Source organism: Natrix helvetica, assembly GCF_964273705.1.
Source record: "Natrix helvetica genome assembly, chromosome: 5".
NCBI lineage: Eukaryota > Metazoa > Chordata > Lepidosauria > Squamata > Natricidae > Natrix > Natrix helvetica.
This window is the reverse complement of record NC_138551.1, coordinates 96,741,158-96,762,745: the sequence shown is the minus strand read 5'-3', so window position 1 is coordinate 96,762,745 and position 21,588 is coordinate 96,741,158. Positions and strand designations below refer to the sequence as shown.

Genomic DNA, 21,588 nt, shown 5'->3' with positions numbered 1-21,588 from the left:
CTCACATTAAGAAGCTGTGGCATGTAGAAATATCATGCAAGGCTTAAGAATATAGTTTATTTATTGACCTACCAGTCTTCACAGATTTTGGACTGGCTTATGAACAGCCCATCTAACAACCTGAGTTGACTCTCTAACAGCTTACTGTATGTACAGAGAGCTTTAGGGAATAAAACATGTCCTGATCTTTTCAAGAGGTGCATATTTAGTAATGTCTCTTGTAAAATACTACTGTATTTTTCAGAGTATAACACGCACCTTTTCTCCCCCCAAAAGAGGGTGAAAATTTGGATGCATCTTAAACACTGAATACAGCATTTTTGGCCTCCCAAACCCCTCCCCCTTCGCAAAAATGGAAGTGCTCCTGGAGGCTGGGGAGGGCTAAAACAAGCAAACAACGGGCCATTTTTGGCTCATTTCCCCCACCCCACCCCCAGGAACACTCTACAACCTTCCCAAAGCCTATGCATGCCCTGTTTTTTTGCAAACAATGGGCCTGTTTTCGCAAAAATGGGGTGTTTTTTTGTTCATTTTTGTCGTCCGCCCCCCCCCAGCCCCCAAGAGCACTTTGCAGGCCTCTCAAACTCTCTGCGTGCCCCGTTTTTGACAAAAAATGAGGTATGGAGAAAGTTGGGAGGCCTGCAGAGTGCAAAAACTTTTTTTTTTAATTTACCTCTTCAAAATCTTGGTGTGTCTTATAGTCTGAAAAATGTGGTAATAGAAGTAGAGAGAAAATATCCCTCCCTTTTATATGAAGATAAACAGTGAGAGAGAAAATAATGGTTTATTCCCCATTAGTTTGGATGCTGTAGCCAGAGGGAAAAGAAAGAAAGAAAAAATCATCCTTTCCCTTCCACCCATTCAGGAAAAACTGGATAGTCGATTTATTTGTGGTCTGCAGCAAAAAAAAAGTTGGCACAAAGGAGAGAAAGTCTTCCCTTATTAACAGGGAAATGGAGAAACAGCAGTATTGTTATTATCTGAATGGTAATGATATTTACGGATAATTTACCTGTAGGATAAGCACTAGTCTTTCCCCCCAATAGGAGAAGGGCTGGTTGAGGACTGGCTACTGCCTGTCTGCCAGTGTGCAACCTGCCCCTCCCTCTTTTTCCTTCCTGCCCCTGCCAGTTGTGATGTAGTAGTGACTCAATAGTAGTAGCAGTGACTCAATAAGGGATGCAGTGCAGCAGGGCTATCTTACTACTCATTCAGAATGCAGTGGAAGGCAAATAGTCCCATGAAGGTCTAACAAGAGTTGCCCCTCTATCTGCAGTCTCCACATAGGAACGTGGCTTCTCAGGTTGCTCCTGAAATGACCCCTGAAGGATTAGAGCATACACAGAGTGCGACCTAATTTAGCTTTCGTCAAATTGCTGTTGAGAGAAGCTCCATTGTTAACATAATGTGCCAACTGCATAGATAAAACCTCTAGGCAAATTGCCAAGCTTAGCCTAGCAAAGTAACTTCTTGTGAAAAGTAAAAAGTGGATTCTGCCAAGTAACCTTGCTTGTAACTTGAAATGTGTGTTCCCTAATAAAGCTCTGACATATACGCCAGAAAATGTATTTCTTTCCCCTTCTAAAGTCTATTGTTTCAGAGCGCTGAGAAATTTCATGAGGTTTGCGTAACATGAAATAATTTTTCTAACACTATGATGATCTGTCAAGCTGTGTAAGACTATAAGAAGTTTGAAAAAAAGGTTTGTTTACATGGTGAGGCGCACACCTGTTTTTCTCTCTATCTGCTCTGTTAAGGTCTTTTTGCTTTCTGCAGAAAATAAAAACTGATTATCAGTAGTCTTGTGTTCAGAGTTTCATTAGAATTATCAGATTCTGAGCTGAATTCAAAAACCTTTCACTCCCAAGGGGAGAACCTCACACAATTCCTCAAATTAGGCCTCTCCAACTCTAAAACCATGACTTCTTGGCCAGTTTCTCTGCAGGCTTTCAGGATATACTATTTCAGGCAGGGACCAAATCCACAGAGTTCAATGGAAAATAGGCACGTAAAAGTAAAAATAAAATCACCATTACCAATGCTTCATTATCCAGAACTGAGGACATCCCTGGACAATATTCATAAATGCTTTTAGGGTCAGCCCAGTGCTTCCTCGAGTCTATTTTTTTGTCTGGAGGCTCCCAATCATTCCTTTAAAGGAAAAGAAAAAAAGAAAAGAAAAATAAAGTGCAGATCACAGCAATCAACATTTTCTTTGGAAGCTGAAAAGAAAAAGAGAGAAAGCTTCATCCAATTTAATTTGTTTGCGGAATGATTTTTTTCCCACTAATTCTCCAAGCCATCATTCTGTTTATTCCAAATGCTACAAAGCCACAAACCATTTTTTTAAAATATATATATATATTCTACATCGTGGCGACCAAAACTGGATGCGGTATTCCAAATGTGGCCTTACCAAGGCATTATAAAGTGGTACTAACACTTCACATGATCTTGATTCTCTCTCTCTGTTAATGCAGCCTAGAACTGTGTTGGCTTTTTTGGCAGCTGCTGCATACTGCTGGCTCGTACTATAGGTTTGTTCTTTTTTTTTACTATAAAAAGCAAATGAGTCCCTGTTCAAATAAACGTTCCTGCTATTCCCTGGAAACACACACACTCACAAACACACCAAAGTAACTGGCAAAGTTTAGAACCTCAGATGAGCCAATTCCTAATTTTTTAGCTAAATGACATTTGAGACACCAATTATTTAAAATGGAGCCGAGCAGATTGCTGTTCTTCATTCCATCATTCCTAGGGTCATTCACAAGTCACCTTAGATTTCCTACATGAGAAGTCTTGGGTCAAGAGAAGAATGACACTTTTTGCACAATGGAACGATCAAAGATTGTTCTTGGTTACATCCAGGAGTGGGTTGCTGCCGGTATTACTGCTGGTTTGCAACCTGCGTGTAGCGTGCATGTGTGTGCACTGTTCAATGTAAAATGTTGTGCGTGCATGCGCAGAACAATTTACAGTGAACTGCACACGTGCAGTCATTAAAATCCAAAATGGCGGCAGCCAAGCAGCAGTGAGAGAACTGGTTCAGGGGCGTGGCAGGCCTGGGTAGCTGCCACTTCTGCGACCCAGGACTGAATTCCATTGCCAGTTCGGTTGAACTGGGCCGAACCAGCAGCAACCCACCTCTGGCTACATCCGTAATTGGTTGGGGATGAGATAGGACAGCAATATATAGAATTGTAAGAAATCTCTGTGTCATCACAAACAGAACACAAGATGAACCCAAAATACGCTTACTTGGACACAAATTCTATCTAAAATGTATGTGCTTACTAAAGATTACTTTGTGAATGGTACAGAAAACCTAGTTTTCAACTTAGTTTATTATTTTTCATTGTATTTTTTAATTCTGCTCTTATTACTTTATAAATAACTCAAGGCAGTGAATATATCCAGTACTCTTTTCTCCTATTTTTTCCCACAATAGCCCTGTGAAATGGGTTGAGCTGAGAAGGGAGTGACTGGCTGAAAGTCACCCAGCTGGCTTTCATGTCCAAACCAGGACTAGAAATCACTGTCTCCTAGTTTCTAAGGCAGCACCTTAACCACCTGGCTTGTTTGTTTGTTGGCTGGCTTGTTGCGTCACCCTGAGCTACTCCTTCAACTGTTCTTATCTGGGATTACCTCTCTTTAAGAGATGAAGAGCGAGTGGGCAATGGCAAGGTGGCTGATCTCTTCATTATCTTGTCTGTGTTGATGGTATCATTCTCGCTCTTGGAACGAGGCACTGAAGTTTCTCCTGTTACTGCAAAGGGATAAAGTTAGATGCGTTTGTAGAAGAACAAAGGCACCAATATTTGAAAACATGAAGGCTTGCTGTATTCTGGGTATATAATGGGTTTTTCAACTGGAATAAGATTCATTCAAAACATCATGTAACTTTCTCTTTCATGCAACCCTTAGCCAGTGGTGGGATTCAGCCAGTTTGGGCGAACCAGTTATTAAATTTCTGGCTGGCCCCGCTCCTTCCTGCCCTGCTCCTTCCAGGAGTCCCCACACACAAAACCAATTTCGTTGTATTTAAGTACAATGACAATAAAGATTATACTTACACCCCATTTTTGCTCCCAGGTAAGTGCAGGGAGGCCCACTAGGCCCAAAATGGGGCATGGGCGGTTTGGTGTGGCCCCCTTGTGCAGGAGGCTGAATGCTGCCTGTCACACCCCCTGGCTACACCCACCATGGCCACGCCCACCCACCCAGCCATTAGGGCAGAGAACCGATTGTTAAATTATTTGAATCCCACCACTGCCTTTAGCACTAGAATAGAACCCATTCCAATGTTCAAATACTTACCTTCTTTGTCAAAGGAGTCCTGTGGAAAATATGAATCAGAATCTTCATCTGGGGAAAAAACATAATTTGCTATCCGTTTAGACATTCCATTATCTATTTAGGACTATGGCTTCCCCTTCTGCCACTTTATAAATCCAAGTGCAAATTCTATTATCATTTCTGGTAGTTTGATTAATAACAAAAGACACTGCACTCTTTATGCAAAAGCAGCCATCAGTACATTGCAAGGAACATATGGGTGGGTTATTTATACCTCCCAGAACTAAATATGTTCAGTATTCATGTATTCTTCCATGCCGGCACAGTTTTCATGTCACCTCATTTATTAGGACCAAGCTTGAGGAGGCCAGGAGCTGGGCTTTCCCTCTCCGTAAGCAAAGGAGATATATGAAGGCTTCGGTGGTGCAACTGCATGAGATCTGGTTTATATGTAACATTAAACCAAGATTCTAAATAAAGTATGGTGATGTGCTTTTTAAATAACACCAAATCAAATCAGATGAACTCATCTATTGCATTAAACTGTAATATAGCATGTGAACTAGGTCCCTTTATCAGTATTACAATCCAGTCCTACGTACATGTCCTCAAAATTCAGTCCTAATGCATTTAATAATATATATTGAATTATACACAGGTTTGCAGCTGTATTCATTCAAATCATATTCTAAACCATTTTTTTACTGAAATTGCTTACAATTGATGGCTAAAGAACCTGAGTCAGTCTCCAGACCCCCATGTTCTGATACAGTCATGCTATATAACAGTGTTGACGAACCTTTTCGGCACTGAGTGCTGAAATGGGGCCTCGTGCATGCGTGCTGGAAACCGGAAGAGCAGCAATTGCCTGGTGCGCATGAGCGCGCCAGGAAAATAATCTTCCAGTTTCCGGTACATGCATGTGCACCGGCCACCTGGTCTTCGTTTCTGGCGCACACACACGCATGAAGACCAGCTGGCCAGTGCGCATGCATGCGCCAGAAACCGGAATATCATCTTCCTGGCCCATGCATGCGCACAGGGCGGCTGCTCTTCTGGTTTCCGGTACTCCTATGTGCATGAAGACCAGCTGGCCGGTGCACCAGAACCCGGAATAGCAACGGGCAATGGCTCACGTGCCCGGAGAGATGCGTCTGCATCCGGCACGTGTGCCATAGGTTCGCCACCACGGCCATATAATATTCCTGTCTTTACACAAGCAAAGGAATGTGAGAAGCAGAAGCTTCTTAAAGCAATGAGAGCAGCAGACTTTAGGAATTAAATACAATTCCACCTAACAAAGGCCTCAGCCAAGCAATTGGAGAATGGATGCCATCTGAAATGAAAATGAGGGGCAGGCAAGGGTTGTACCTGCTTTCTGAATTGAAAGCAAGGCCTGATCGGCAAGGCCTGATCATCATGGGACCTCTAAAGAGGAAAGCTTCTGTTGTGGCCTGCCGGTGGCCTATGGAGCTGGCAGCCGAGTCAGATAGTGAGGAGGTTGGGGAGGAACATAGGCAGTCCTGGGGGCTGAGGAAAGCTCAGACAGGGGCTCTGCATCAGAGGCAGAGAGGGAGCTAGACAGCAGGGAGGCAGAAGAACAGCTGGAGCCTGTTCCCAGTGTGTGCATGCACAGAGCTGCCAGAAGACAAGAACAACTAAGAAATCAGGGTCGACCTAAGAGTAAAGCCACACCTTGGAGGTGATTGACCCCTCCCATACGACACAAAAAAGGAGCGAACGGGAAGTGGGCTTTTGCAAGAAACAATACGTTCAAAATCCTGTTGCTCCTTGATCCAAAGTCCTCTTTTCTGATGAGAGCAACTTTTGCCAAAAGCACCTAAAACTGGTTCAATGACCGTGGGATTACTGTGCTTGATTGGCCTCTCCATTCTTCCTCCATACTCTGGGTCCTTGGTTTCCAAATGAGATGCAAAAGTTGCTCTCATCAGAAAAGAGGACTTTGGACCACTGAACAACAGGACTTTGGACCACTGTGCTTCATTAAGACCAGGGTCAATGCAGCTGTCTACCAGGAGATTTTGGAGCACTTCATGCTTCCTTCCGCAGACGAGATTTATGGGGATGCTGACTTCGTTTTCCAGCTGCCCACACTGCCAAAAGCACCAAAACCTGGTTCAATGACTGTGGGAATACTGTGCTTGATTGGTCAGCAAACTCGCCTGACCTCAACCCCATAGAGAATCTATGGGGCATTGCCAAGAGAAAGATGAGAGACATGAGACCAAACAATGCAGAAGAGCTGAAGGCCGCTATTGAAGCATCCTGGTCATCCTGGAGTGCCACAGGCTGATAGCTTCCATGCCACGCCGCATTGAGGCAGTAATTGCTGCAAACCCTAATCCTAACCCTAACCCCTAACCAAGTACTGAGTACATATGCACACTTATACTTTTCAGAGGTCCAATATTGTTCCATGTACAATCCTTGTTTTATTGATTGCATGTAATATTCTAATTTTCTGAGATGGTGGATTTGGGGTACGCCATAATCATCACAATTATGACAAATCACAGCTTGAACTATCTTGCTTTGCATGTACTGAGTCTTATCTCATATATTAGTTTCACCTTTTAAGTTGCATTACTGAAATAAATGAACTTTTGCACGATATTCTAATTTTTCAAGTTTCACCTGTAGTTAATCAATCGTCAGCAGTTTACAATCCTTACCTAAAGCAACCCCAGTCATGAAACAAGGAAAATCAGTTGCTTTAGGCACGCCACTTTATCTGACGAGAAATAAGTGATGACATGGGATCTTCCACTCTCTTCTGCCCCACTTAATCTTAAGAGGAAATACCTTTTTCAACTGGCCCAATGATTCATCCCAGTGTGAAACAACAATTCCGATACCAAAGCTACAGACATCAAGATAGGTAGAAGAGGGATAAATTAATTAGGCTTTTGTACCAAAATATCACCTTTGAACCATCCAATATCAAGTATTCTAACTGCTGGACTGGGAACCTCTCCTACAACATGGCAAAGGAGTATGTCTGACCCAGACTTTGTTTGGATTAAAAATGTGGTCCACCATGAGTCGCTAGATCCATGGTCCTCAATCTTGGCAACTTTAAGACACGTGGACTTCCATTCCAGATTCTCCCATGGCTGGCCGGGGAGTTGAAGTCTATATATTTTAAAGTTGCACTGACTAGGCCAATAATATTCAAAGTAGCTTAAGTCTCCCATGGATTATCCTCTAGTATAAGATGCCATAATTTCATCTCTATCCAGAAGAATGGCACGGGTAACAACTTTCCATTTCAAAACTGGATGCAATTCTGTGTTATTTCATAGAAAGTAGATCGCTGGAGATATGAATATTGTACGCAATTTTTAATAGGGAATGTGGGTGACACACAAAACATGCTGGATCTTGCAACCATCACTTGCCTCACCAGCCTTGGGAAAGGAGTTCTTGACAAATACGCATTCAAGAGTTTTTCATTCCATTTAATAAAAATGTATGTCTTTGTGGACCGGTCTCTATGTGCTGTGTGATTTCAGCCGCCCGGATAATTATCTTGAAATGACAACACAAACCAAAGAAAATCCAAGCTCCATAATATTAATTAGGGGGATTGTTAGAAAACTGAAAAAGCGAAGCAAAAACTAATAAAGAGGTTCTACCATTCAGCATGTAAGAGCAAAAAGCAGCTGGCGGCAACTACACTTAAAAGACAGCAAATGAGACTCGGTGACTACAAACACTCTGGCTGGAAAATTAAGAAAGCAGAAGCTTGTACGGAAGCAAAAGTCAATTGATCTTAACAAATTACCTTCAGATCTAGGACTAGGAGTAGACACAGGAAACTGGTAAGTAGGAGAATAAGGATTTTGTTCTGCAGCAGAGAAAAGCAGTGGGGTTGGACAGCAGCCATGCTTAAGTGGAGGAACTTCATTACTTCTCAATGTCCTATCCCATTCTGTTTTTTTGTATCCCACTTTGCTACTAATATTATCCACTACTCCCATGGGAGAGCAGAAGGTCTCCATCAATGCAAAACAAGGAGACGTTTGGAAGAGCATTCAATTTTTTGAATGAGTCATATTGTAGTATGACAGATGAAACGATGGTTAGCCAAACAAAAAAACAAGATATATTCTTGTTGTGGTACCTTTGCTTTTGGGTTGAAAAGCAGGAAGCTCAGGGAATATGTAGGTAGGGCAATAAGGGTTTTCTTCAGGAGGGTCTGTGCAGGAAGAGCACATTTCAGAAAAAAAGAACAGAGAGGAAAGATACACTGTAAATGGAGTGGAATATATTATTAAAGGAAACTCCTAATACTCGCATGCTGCATAGAGTTGCCACCCCTCAAAAATGCATAATTTAGTCTTAGGCTGCCCTTCCAGGGCAGCCACAGGTAGTGTATCAGCACAAAGGGCTTTTCACACATTCCAGGATGGTTTGTCTCAAATTAACCAGTCCTTAAGTGCTAAATAAGGATTTGTAGTTTTGTTAAATTATTGCATTATATTCCAATTTCATTTCAGACGGTATTTTATGCCAATTCCATCTTAAATCATATTTTTTTTCCAATTCCATCTTAAATTGCATTTGATCAAATTTTATTTTAAATTGCTTTTATCAAGTTTTAGCAATTATTTGTTTCTGGAACTTTGGACTTTGATATGGCCCAAAGACTAATCAATAAAGGCTCAATGTCAATGCCAATGTTATCAATTCAGATTCAATTGAGGGAAAGAGGATTTGCTTTCAAAATGCTTCCAAAGGAGAAGGGAATTCTCTTTGGTAGAGTATGGTAGTTTAGAATACATTTCACTGCAAATTGGCCAAGGGTATGTGTGAATGCTCATGACACAATGCACTTCTGAGGAAAGAAATGGGATTAGGACCCTGGTCAGAATCCTGCTTCTCCTTGCTATAAGTTCTGAGCCTGGGAGAGAATCAGAGGGGGGGTTTCTACCAGTTCGCAGCGATTCGGGTGAACCAGTAGTGGTAATTTGGCTTTGGTCACAGAACCGGCAATGTCCCAGGCTGGCCACGCCCCCAAACCAATTCCCCAGTTGCTGCTGCCGTAGTTTTTCAAATTCTTCGTGCATGCGCACAACAATTTACAGTGAACTACGAAGCGAATCGGTACCAACACCGGTAGGAATTCACCGCTGGAGAGAATCTTCCATTGGCAGCTATAGAGACATCTGTCTCAGGACTAGTAGCTGCGTTTTTCATTTTTTGTGGGGTTTTTTTTTGGGGGGGGGAGAGACTTCTCAGAGAGAAAGTTTAAAGCCACATCCTGGATTCATTTTAGCTGCCTCCCCCCTCCCTAAACCAGGATATTCCATCCCAAAAGAAACCGGTAAGTAGATAGATAGAATGCTTTATATTAGATATACCTTTTGTCAATCTGTGGATTTGTTTGAACATTATCTTGTACCAGTCCTTGGATCGCTCTGAATTCTAATGGAAAAAGAAAGATAACACAGCATTTGAAAAGATTTAAACACCCATTCAAGTAATGGTATCTTATATCTATTACCTCGTGTTAAATAATTTCTGCTCATCGTAGGCTCCCTGGCAAACTTGTTGGATGCAAAAGACCTGTTTTTCCAACTATAGGGTAAATTGTTTTGGACTGTTCTGGTGATTAGTTAAGCAAGTAATGTAGGGGACGCAGAAAGTTTTAAGAAGGCAAATTTCCAGTTTTAATGGTGGTGTTCTGGCACCATTAAATTTTAATACAAGTATGGAGTTTCATCAGGTGTTGTTGCTACTGCTCCAACCATCACAGCAGGACCTCAAGAGCAGGGGTGAGATTCTACCGGTTCTTATCAGTGCGCGAAGCACGGCCTCAGCGAACCGGTTGTTAAACCGGCAAGATCCCACCCCTGCTCGAGAGCCATCAGCAGGTTCAACATCATTGTACTGATTTCACTGAAATCCCTTCATTAAATGCCGTCCACTTCTTGCTATTTCTCAAAAGTCAATTTCTCTGACTACTTATAATAAGGTTACTTCATTTGATTTGTCTGAATCAAAATCTTTAGCATTTGTGGTCCCTCACACAGATTGTGTTCTTTTTAGCTGAGTTGTCAAAGTGCATGTTCAATGTCAGATTAGTCCACCCAATTAATACTATGATAGTAGGAAGTCAAATGTAAAAACAGCCAATAAACACATTATCACATGGACCATCGCACTGCTGATACAGGCAGACTTGCTATCACATACATTTAGGACCAAAAACTAGGCAATATTAAAGTAATGTGAATTGGTGTTGCTGTTGTAAGAACTGATTACTTGTAATTGTAGATCTTCAAGTGGTTATCTGTGAACGCACACTTTGGGTTTCTAGACCTGGGCAGTAAATCTGTGTGGAATCTTTCAGATCCTGGAATCTTCAGATAATGCAGCTTAGCAAGGCAGGGATCCACTGACTTTGGATGATCACCAAGCATTTGAAAGCAAGGTGGATCATCCCTACAGGCAAGTGGGGAAAACTGAATTCACAGATGACAAATTCAAAGGGTGCAAAAATTCTTTTTGAAGACATTCTATAGGTTGAGCTACATTAAACACTGTTTAGCTCTTGTGACAGCATCACTTTTAGGCACCAAAATAACTGTCAGCTGCTCATCTTTGCTTTCTTTGAAGCTGGCAAGCAACTGCCATAACCAGAGGGGAGGGAGAATCTGGGAGGGGAAGCTTGCTGGAGGTGTCAAATAATGCAATGGGAAATTGAGGAGTATGGACACTAATAGGAACCAGAGGTGCTAAAATGAGCCATCTGCCGAGGTTCAAGGATGTCAGTCCTGGGAAAGAAATTTACACCGGCGCCCAAGGGACCAAGTTTCCAAAATATCTGAACAGGACCTGATTGGACTGCTCTCCCAGTGGGGTTTGGACATTGGGGAATGCTCAAAACTTGCCTCATCCATGTTGCATCTCTAGTCAAAGTACCTTTTCTCTAAAACCTATGGAGCCAAGGGTCTTTCCTTGCTAGGGAGTAGCTGGGGCCAGTCTGACAGTAACAATGATCAGTTTCCAGATTGTATGGCACATTTATCTCCATAGCTGATTAGATGGTTGATGGCCTTGAGAAGCCTTGATGTCCTGAGAAAGGCAACACTATAAATACCGGTCTCATTCTTCTCCTCAAAACAAATTTTCAGACTTAAGTCTTTGACCACCAACCTCCATACCCACAACCATCTATAGTAGTTTCAATGAATAATTATAGCCTTTGGAACATTTGGAGGTTTATGTTGAAGGATAGCTAAATTACATTAAGATTTGTACAATTTAGACTAAGTACCCTGTTTTCCCCAAAATAAGACCTCCCCGGATAATAAGGCCAATTGGGCTTTTCAGCACATGCACTAAAATAAGCCCTCCCTTGAAAATAAGCCCTCTCCTAAAATATTTTAATGCATGCGCAGCGCCCCCCCCCCCATTTCCTGGGGGCAAGGGGGGAACATGCCCCACGAGCCCCACATACACCTGTCATCCACGCGGAACAGCCTCAAGGAGGCTGCTACCGCAAATCCTAGCTACCGCACCCCTTCTCTTAGTGGCGGCCGCAATAAGAGCAGCAGGCCCAGTGACGCTAGGTCTGGCAAGAGTGTGCCAGAAACAGACAGAACGTCCAGCTCTCTCTGGATCAGCTGATCTGTGGGCCATGGACGACAGGCCGAGGTTAAGGGGCCTCCTGTACCTCAAAAATAATAAGACCTCCCCAAAAATAAGACCAAGCGCTTATTTCGGTGGGTCAAAAGAAAATAAGATCCTGTCTTATTTTCAGGGAAACACGGTATACATAAAGTACTAGGGGTTGAAGGGTTTTATGTAGCTCACCAGTCTGCTCTTTTTCATGCTTGGGTGATGAAATCTGGTTCCCTTTTTCATATTTGTGGAAGATTTAAGAGAGCAAATGAGTGCCTATTTTACCGGTTAAAACTCCAGAAACCCACCTTCCAAAATGGGCTTTGGCGTAGTTCACTTTTGGAGCATGGCCCTCCAAATGTAACATAAAATTTGGTCCAGGCTTCCAGCTGACAAAATACATGCCAGTCAGATAACAGGTTAATCCAAATCTTGAGCTTCCTTAAAACCATCCATATGTGCATCAATTTAAGTTAAAGGAAAGCAGCACCTTAAGTTTACATTCAATTTTTTTTTTAATTAGAAGAAGAGACTTTTGTTTCTTTGATTCATCCAAGATTACATCAAAGAGCTTTTCCCCCTAAATGGAATAGATGCCAGGCTCCGCATACCACCTGCCAGCCAGAAACTGTTCCTAAATTCTGACACCATTGCCATGTTTCATCATGCTGGAATACTTCTAGAGAGGAATCTGCCACAGTAGCAGCTGCACAAGGAATGTTCCTCAGCTTGTCCTTTGCTTGTTTACTATGCACTTACTATGCATTTCAGGCCACCTCTAGGTGGCACTAGCGAAGAAAAGTCTAGATGAAATTGATGGCTAGAGGTCTAGATGACTTCTGAGGCATTGATCATTCATGTAGATCCATCTCTGTCTGCTAAAGGACAGGAATGTGAGGTCAGATATAGGCACATCAAAGTAACTTTTAATTACTTCAGGATTTTGTTGGAGGAGAAGGCAGCCTCCTTGTTAGTCTGCATCGGGGGTGTGAAACTCAATGTCATTGAGGGCCACATCAGGGTTGTATTTGACTTTGGGGGGCATGGCTAGGGTGGGCACGGCCAGCTCAATGCCACTTTTAATAATACTGTATTTTTCGGACTATAAGACGCATTGGAGTATAAGACGCACCAAGATTTTGAAGAGGTAAATTTTAAAACAAAGTTTTTGTACTCTGCAGACCTCACAAACCCTCTGCACGCCTCATTTTTTGTGAAAAACAGGCATGCAGAGAGTTTGAGAGGCCTGTAAAGCGGTCCTGGGGGCTGGGGGGGGGAACAGCAAAAAAACAGCCTGTTTTGGTGAAAATGAACCCCCTTTTACCAAATAAAGGGCATGCATAGCCTTTAGGAGGCTTGCAGAGTGGGGCTAGGGGGGGGCAAAGGGCGGGGACAAAAATGAGCAAAGAAACAACCCATTTTTTGCTAAAACGGGCCCATTTTTTGCCCCCCCAAAAGGGTATGCATAGCCTATAGGAGGCTTGTAAAGTGCTCCTGGGGCTGGGGGGCAAAAACAAGCAAAAAATGGTCCATTTTCCGTGCATTTTTGCCCTTTCCAGCCCCCAGGAGCACTTTGCAGGCCTTTCAAACCCTCTGCACATTCATTTTTGCGAAGGGGGTAGGGTTTCGGGAGGCCAAAAATGCTGATTTCAGTGTATAAGGCACCCAGATTTTCACCCTCTTTTTTGGGGGGGAAAGGTGCTTACACTCCAACAAATACAGTTTGTTTTGCTAGCTCTCTGCCAGCAAAAATGGAGTTTGTGAGAGCCATGCAATGAAGTTTTCTTGGCAATATATCAGAAGCGGTTGGCCATTGCCTACTTTCTAGGGTGAGGGAGTGACTGGCCTAAAGTTACCTAGCTGGTTTCATACCTAAGGCAGGACTGCAAGCCACGTTATTCCAGTTTTTAGCCTGGTCCTTAGCCAATATACTAAACGGGCTCGCTATTATACATGGTGTTTATTAAATATTTGACTATGAGATTTTGCATTGTAACTATTATTTTAATCCGGAGGTTCTTTTGCACCACTTAATGCTGTTGCTTAATGCTAGAACTTTCAGGCCATGGGAAAGCCTTCTAGAAGCTCTTGAGATACACCAAGTAACATAATCAATAATGGGCAAATGTTCTGATTCAAAATTTAAAGGCAGGTTGCTATATTTCCATGTCTTCCTTTTGAGCAGGGGTTACCAACCTTTCGGACCTCACGGACCATTAAATTCAGTTTTAAATCCCGCTGGCCACTAATATGATCTGCCTAATGACCAGCTAGGCGTGGCTAGGTGGTCATGTGACTGGGTGGACGTGGCCAACTCGATGTCACTCACGTCGAGGGGCGCCTTGCCGGCCTCTACTCGCCCCTCCCCTCCCAGCCACTCCTCACCTGCCTGCCCGGGTTCCTTAGGGCCCCAACAGGAAGCAGTTGTTGGAGCTAAGCAGCTACCACGAGAAAGAGTTGACAAAACAGCTGGCTCAGTTCAAATTGGATCTGACCGAAAAGGAGGCTCAGCAGAAGCACCTCAGGACTACAAGCATAGGCTTTCCAAGCAAAGGAAAGATCTGCGGGAGTGCAAGGCCAGGTACTGGCACCTGGAGGCTCAGCCAGCTGAGATGATCAGCCAGTTCCAGGCCATGATGCAATCCCACTGGAACAAGGCCCTCTGGCTCCTTGCCACCAGCGGGACTTCCCTCCAGCCTTTGTCCAAAGCCCCACACAAGGAGTCCAAAGCAGACCCCAAATCAGAATTTCTGCCCCCTTCCGACCTGCACAAAAAGACCCCGAAGGGGAGACTCTCTGCAGCAACACAAATGTTCATTGCATGAATCCAGCCCAGGGGCCATAGTTTGAGGACCCCTGATTTAGTGCAATATGCAAATAATTTTTCTGCAGACCACTAAAATTTCTCACAGACCACCAGTTGGTGACCATGCTTTTGATGAGAGCATGTTGTCCTCAGAGGCCTAATAAGAAAGAGGGCAATCTCCAAAAGCAATCAAAGACAGGGAAATTGCCATTCTTTTGGAATGCAGTGAGACACTATCAGAAAATATATGCAATACAAAAAAAAAAAAAAAACCCAATCCCAATTGCATGCATATATTTTTAACACATACCATATTTTTCGGCATATAAGATGCACCCTTTCCCCCCCTAAGAGAGTGTGGAAATATTGGTGCATCTTATAAACTGAATACTGCCATTTTTGGCCTCTCGAAGCTACACCCCTGCATCCCAGTTTTGAAAAAAATGGCCCGCTGTCCGCCCATTTTTTGCAAAAACAGGGGTGTTTTTGCCTTCCCCCAGCCCTGATGAAGCCTGCAGAGTGCTTCTGGGGGCTAGGGAGGTTAAAAACTTTTTTTTTTACTTACCTCTTTGAAATCTTGGTGCATCTTATACACCCGTGTGTCTTACAGTCCGAAAAATACGGTATTTGACAAATGGATCTTCTTTAATTCTGATTCCAAAGTTTGAAACTTCAGGGAATTTTTGTTAAAGACAGAATTATTTTACTTCATGTACCTACTTCACTGTTCATAAAAATATAGCAACGCTAAATGGGTTTGCATCATGACAAAATCTAACAAAACAATTTATACTCTGAAAATTGACTGTAACAAAACAAAAGAAGACGACGATCAGGAATGAATTGATGCAACAGGAAAAATATTTCCTTACTCTTAGTGGAATGCCTATGGAATCCAAAGAATCATCAGCCATAGGCTGAGAATTGTTCACAATTCGCTTCTGCTCCTCTATTGCATCTTCCTTGCTTGGATTTAACTTTGGTCTAAGAGAAACACCAACTACTTTCTCAACGACTGGTGGATCAGGCACTGAATCTGAAAAGAAAAGCAGCAGTCACTTGGGCTTCCACCATTGCTATATAAAATATTTAACATCAGAACCTGGGAGAAATAATAAATGAAGTATCTCATTGGTTTAAAGAGTTTATATTTTCAATAGGACTGAATAAAGAAGGAATTTTAGAAAAGAAAAGTGTTCTATATTTCCTTTAACAGTGCATTCTAAATACTTTGCAGGATATATTATTTTAAACTTTGGGTCCTTAATTAATTGATTTTTCAGATCAATAAACATTGCATAGCAACAGAATTATAGTTAACTATTCTAATGTAACCGTTATTACAATACAGCAGCCTTTAAGCTCCACCTCTACCAGATTCTCCGGAAAGATTTCTGGAAGGGAGAAGGATTATAAACGGACTCATTCAAAATGTATCAAGTTTCAGCAAACAGTGATAAGGCAATGTAGCATGCACTGTGGTGGGGCGGGGGGAGCAACATACTCATGCTTAAGAACATGCAGAGTGAGTTCAAGAACGGATTTCTAAATGGAAATTAAATGTATGCAGTCATGTTTCATGCAATATAATCTGCATTTATCCCAGAGTATCATGAGCAAATCCATCCCAGAGTTAATTAGCTGAATGTTCTAACCCACTTTTATGTATTGTCCTGGACTATTTCCTCTCAATAACAGCTAACAAACATTTTAAAACAATAAAGATTGGTTCCACCTGCTTTTGAATATGACCTTAATATTAAATTCTTGATTATTTTAAAATGTTGTATGCTAATGGAGCAAAGTATCAGACTAGCTGTTCCGGCAAAACTGGGCCTTTGGCTATCAGAACTGGGCTGAAAAAATCCCTATAATCATTAGGTACAAACAAAGATAACAAGTAAGGGATGCGGTAGCTCAGTGGCTAAGACGCTGAGCTTGTCAATCGGGTCAGCAGTTCAGCGGTTCAAATTCTTAGCGCTGTGTAATGGAGTGAGCTCCCGTTGCTTGTCCCAGCTTCTTCCAATCTAGCAGTCGAAAGCACTTAAAAAATGCAAGTAGAAAAATAGAGACCACTTTGGTGAGAAGGTAACAGTGTTCTGTGCACCTGCGGTGTTTAGTCATGCCGGCCACATGACCATGGAGACGTCTTCAGACAGCACTGGCTCTTTGGGTTAGAAATGGAGATGAGAACCACCCCCTAGAGTCGGGAATGATTAGCACATATGTGCAGGGGTACCTTTACCTTTACAAACGAGGACTCTTCGCTGACATTTCACAGTGTGGCTTTGATAAAAGGGGGACATTTCAATCTCTTCTAAAATGGTGGACCAGGGCCAGAGGCGGGCGTCACATACTGTAACAACCGGTTCACCCAAAACGCGAAAATGTGAGTACATGTGCACACTCACTTTCCTCGTGCGTGCGCCTTCGGCACATGCACACAGCAGCAAACATATGGCAATTATATATGATGGAATAGTGCCAGGGTGGGTGGGCAGGCGTAGCCGCTGGTTGGAACTACCGGTTCGCCCAAACCGGTCCAAACCAGCAGTAGCCTACTCTGCCCAGGTCTCTTCTTTTTCCAAGATTGCCTTGTGGAATTCTGGAGAGCAGTAGCATAAAAATGTAACAGTTGCTGAACCAAGTACAATTCCTCTACCCCTGAATTGCAGCTCTTGTTTTACAGATTCACTAATGATACTCTATTAGATAAAAAGCACTTGGCTGAATACAGCAGTAGAAACGACAAGAGCTGGAAACAGCATAACAATATTTGGGGCATCATACCTGCAAGGCTACTAAGCCTTTTTTGCTGCTCTGCTGTGAGAAAGAGAGGAGGGGAAAAGACAAACAAATTGTTGAAACCATGATTGCCGTCAACTCTTGATAAGACATCTATAATCTGCTGAACAAAAACTCAAAGAGCTTAAACACCCTACCACCGTGATCGTGAACCTATGGCACATGTGCCGGAAGTGGCACACAGGGCCATCTCTCTGGGCACGCGAGCTGCCCTCTGTTGCTCTTTTGAGTTCCAGTGTGCCGGCCAGCTGGTCTTCACACACACAGGAGCACAGGAAGAGCAGCCGCCCCAGGGCGCATGCGTGCACTGGGAAGGTGATATTCCAGTTTCCGGCACATGTAAGCATGCTGGCCACCTGGTGTTCCGGTTTCTGGTGCTCATGCACGCGCCTGCAACTGATCATCTTCCTGGCGTGCACATGAGCACCGGGGGACTGCTCTTCCGGTTTCCGGCACGCGTACACGCTCCCATTTCGGCACCCAGTGCCAAAAAGGTTCGCCAATACTGCCCTACCACAATCAGCATTTCATCAAACCCAACATGTCAACCTTGCCCTTTAAAGTGCTGAGCAAGAGTCCCATATATAATGAATGAGGAACATGTTTACACATTTGATTCAAACAACTTGACATGCATACATTTTTTTTTTCACCAAATCAGAAGACTAAAAATCCCTAGAACTTCATAGACATTGTCCTTGCTGGAACCTACAACAATAACTTGCTACCAACAATATAGGCTGATTATCTGATGGGTACTGAAGCCTATAGCACCCTGTAACGGAGTGAGCCCCCGTTACTTGTCCCAGCGTCTGCCAACCTAGCAGTTCAAAAGCATGTAAAAATGCAAGTAGAAAAATAGGAACCACCTTTGGTGGGAAGGTAATGGTGTTCCATGCACCTTCGGCGTTTAGTCATACTGGCCACATGACCACGGAGACGTCTTTGGACAGCACTGGCTCAAGATTCAAACTGGAACATTTAGTATGAACAATGAAAAATATTTATCCTGGTTTATTGAGGTGGAAGTTATTTGTGATTCTTCAGAGCAGAGCCTCAAGAGTCTTCCCTGCTTTTACTCATCAATCCCGATTTACTGATCAATCCCAATTTATTTGCAAGCCAGTTTATATCTATATTCACCAGATCAAAAGTAAAGCTAATAAATGTTTGGTGTATTCTTTGATAAGTGTGCAACCGTATCACATAAATGGATGTTGCATTCACAACAGCTCCAAATAAGCGCTTCTGATCTGAAACCAAACTTTTTTTTTAAGATCCAAAGGTTCAGCAATACCAGATCCAAACATGAGCAGCTCATAAGAACGGACATCTTCCATGACCATTCCCCCAAATGAAGAAAGGTCACAGTGAAGAAGACTGGGAACTACTCTCTGCAGACCTTTAAATCTGAAGACCAGTCAAGGAAAGTCTTTCTCATAGAACTTCATGAAATCACAAGGGACAAGTTCTCACCATCTCCCCTCTCCTGGTCACAGGTAAAGAAAGCAATCATAAATAGACCATCAGGCATCTTATGAGCGTTTAGGTTGAAAAACCAGGTTTGATTTTGGAGCTTATATCATCTTTGAGCAGCTGGACACTCTTGAAGATAGATACAGATGGTCCTCCAGCTACTGAAGCAATTGGGACTGGGATTGCCATCACTAAGTGATGCAGTTGTAGAGTGCAGTGTCACGTGACCAAAGGCAACCCAGTTATGGTTATAACCCAGTGCTTCTCAATTATTTTCTGTCATGCCCCCCCCCCTAGGAAGAAGAAAACATTTCGCGCCCCCCCCCCGCGCGACTGTAAATAGTATCATTTGTCTATAAAATTGTTATAAGTACACCTCTGCATAACATAGCACAGCGGTCTTTCCTCGTCTCCCACCGTAGTCACATGCTTTCTTTCCTCTTTCCCTCTTACTTGTCTATCCTTCCTTCCACCCTTCCTTCCTGCCTCCCTTCCAGTTCCCTCCTTCCTCTTTCCCCCTGCCTGCCTGCCTTCTTTCCCTCCTGCTTATCTATGCTTTCTTCCTTCCTTGCACCTCCCTCCCTTCTGCCTGCCTGCCTTCTTTCTTCTTTCCCTATCCTCCTATCCTTCCTTTCTCCCTCCCTCCTTCCCTGCCTCCCTTCCAGTTCCCTCCTTCCTCTTTCCCCCTGCCTGCCTGCCTTCTTTCCCTCCTGCTTATCTATGCTTTCTTCCTTCCTTGCACCTCCCTCCCTTCTGCCTGCCTGCCTTCTTTCCTCTTTCCCTATCCTCCTATCCTTCCTTTCTCCCTCCCTCCTTCCCTGCCTCCCTTCCAGTTCCCTCCTTCCTCTTTCCTCCTGCCTGCCTGCCTTCTTTCCCTCCTGCTTATCTATGCTTCCTTCCTTCCTTGCACCTCCCTCCCTTCTGCCTGCCTGCCTTCTTTCTTCTTTCCCTATCCTCCTATCCTTCCTTTCTCCCTCCCTCCTTCCCTGCCTCCCTTCCAGTTCCCTCCTTCCACTTTCCCCCTGCCTGCCTGCCTTCTTTCCCTCCTGCTTATCTATGCTTTCTTCCTTCCTTGCACCTCCCTCCCTTCTGCCTGCGTGCCTTCTTTCCTCTTTCCCTATCCTCCTATCCTTCCTTTCTCCCTCCCTCCTTCCCTGCCTCCCTTCCAGTTCCATTCTTCCCTCCTTCCTTCTGCCTCCTTCCTGCCTGCTTGCCTTCTTTCCTCTTTCCCTCCGGCGTGTCTGCTTTTCTTTCCTTCCTTCCACCTCCCTTCTGCCCTTCTTCCCTCCCTCCCTGCCAGCAGCTCCTCCAGCATCCCAGCTGGAAGCAGCAGCACAACAGTCGCCGTTACCAGGGGCGAAGGGGTGGCGGTGGCAAGATCGGGCGACCGCCGCCCCTTTGTCCCTTCCCCAACAGCGGCTGTTGCGCTTCCGCTTCCAGATGGAATGCTGGCAGTGGAGCTGCTGGCGGGGAGGCGAGCTACGCGGTGGCGAAGACGGGCGGTCCCATGCTTCCCTCCCTCCCACCCCCGCCCGAGCAGGCTTCTTGCACAGCTCCAGCCCGCGGCTCCAATGAAAATCCAGTCCGAAGTGCTGCCACTTCCAGGCGGGATATATTATGCCTCGCCCACGCCTTCGCCGCCGTTGCACCCAGATGGAAAGAGAGCCTTCGCGCCCCCCTTTACAGAGCCTCGCGCCCCCCCAGGGGGGCGCGCCCCACTATTTGAGAACCGCTGTTATAACCCAAGTTGCAGAAGACTTAGGGTGGTGTGCAGTGTGGCCACAGGTTCAGGGAGGCTAGGAGTAGAGGGTTCAAGGTTCACGTGTGGGACAGTGGAGGGTTGCAAATTTTTTTACTACTGGTTCAAGCGCGCTCGCGTGTGCAGAAGTGTCTGGGTGAGTGGGTGGAGCCTCCCGCTGCCGCTACTACCAGTTCACCTGATCCGGGCCGAACCGGAAGCAACCCTTCTTTGGTGTGGGAGCTCAAGGAAGGGAAAGAGTGTGTGGGGTATGTTTGTGCATGTGTGGAAGCGAAGAAAGGCCAGGGGGCAGAGGGAGACTTACCCAAATGATTTGCAACCTTCCCTTCTGGCTTCCCACTAACTTTGTTTGTGGGAAGCCAGCTGGGAAGATCACAAATGATGATCAGAGACACTGCAATGGCTGGAAGTTTAAGGACTGGTCATAAATCCTGCGTTCAGTACCGTTGTAACTTACAACGGTTGCTGAACAAATGGCCATAAACGGAGGACTACCTGTGGTTAGATAGATAGACTGGAGCAGAAAGTAACCTCTCTAATTCATTCCTGAATGAAGTCAGGTGACTAGTTTGTTTGTTTTTGTTGTGTTTTGGTAGACACTGGAGGCCTGCCAAATAATACGACGCATGGATTAAAGAGAAGCAGCATAACATCCTTCAGAGGAATGAATGAAAATAGTTTTAGGTTGTTTACATTCAGCTTACAGAAGGTTTTTGCCCACCGTTTTCCCTGTGTCTAAGGAGTGGTAGGTGGAAAGGAGTTAAAGGAAGTGTTTCACATTTCTTATATTTGG

General features: G+C 44.0%; 1 protein-coding gene across 13 annotated transcripts in view; it reads right to left on the bottom strand.

Annotated features, from left to right (window-relative positions):
• SORBS1 (sorbin and SH3 domain containing 1) overlaps window positions 1-21,588 on the bottom strand; it is a 134,963-nt gene that overhangs the window by 41,166 nt on the left and 72,209 nt on the right. For 12 of the 13 annotated variants that reach the window (XM_081953752.1, XM_081953754.1, XM_081953744.1 and 9 more), the window contains exons 9-15: window positions 17,546-17,578; window positions 15,628-15,791; window positions 9,684-9,747; window positions 8,444-8,518; window positions 4,321-4,368; window positions 3,649-3,769; window positions 2,037-2,151 (exon numbers count right to left, since the gene is read on the bottom strand). In XM_081953752.1, coding sequence (XP_081809878.1) covers window positions 2,037-2,151; window positions 3,649-3,769; window positions 4,321-4,368; window positions 8,444-8,518; window positions 9,684-9,747; window positions 15,628-15,791; window positions 17,546-17,578 — 620 coding nt within the window. The remainder of the gene's footprint in view (window positions 1-2,036; window positions 2,152-3,648; window positions 3,770-4,320; window positions 4,369-8,443; window positions 8,519-9,683; window positions 9,748-15,627; window positions 15,792-17,545; window positions 17,579-21,588) is intronic. The other variant, XM_081953750.1, reaches the window with a different exon arrangement.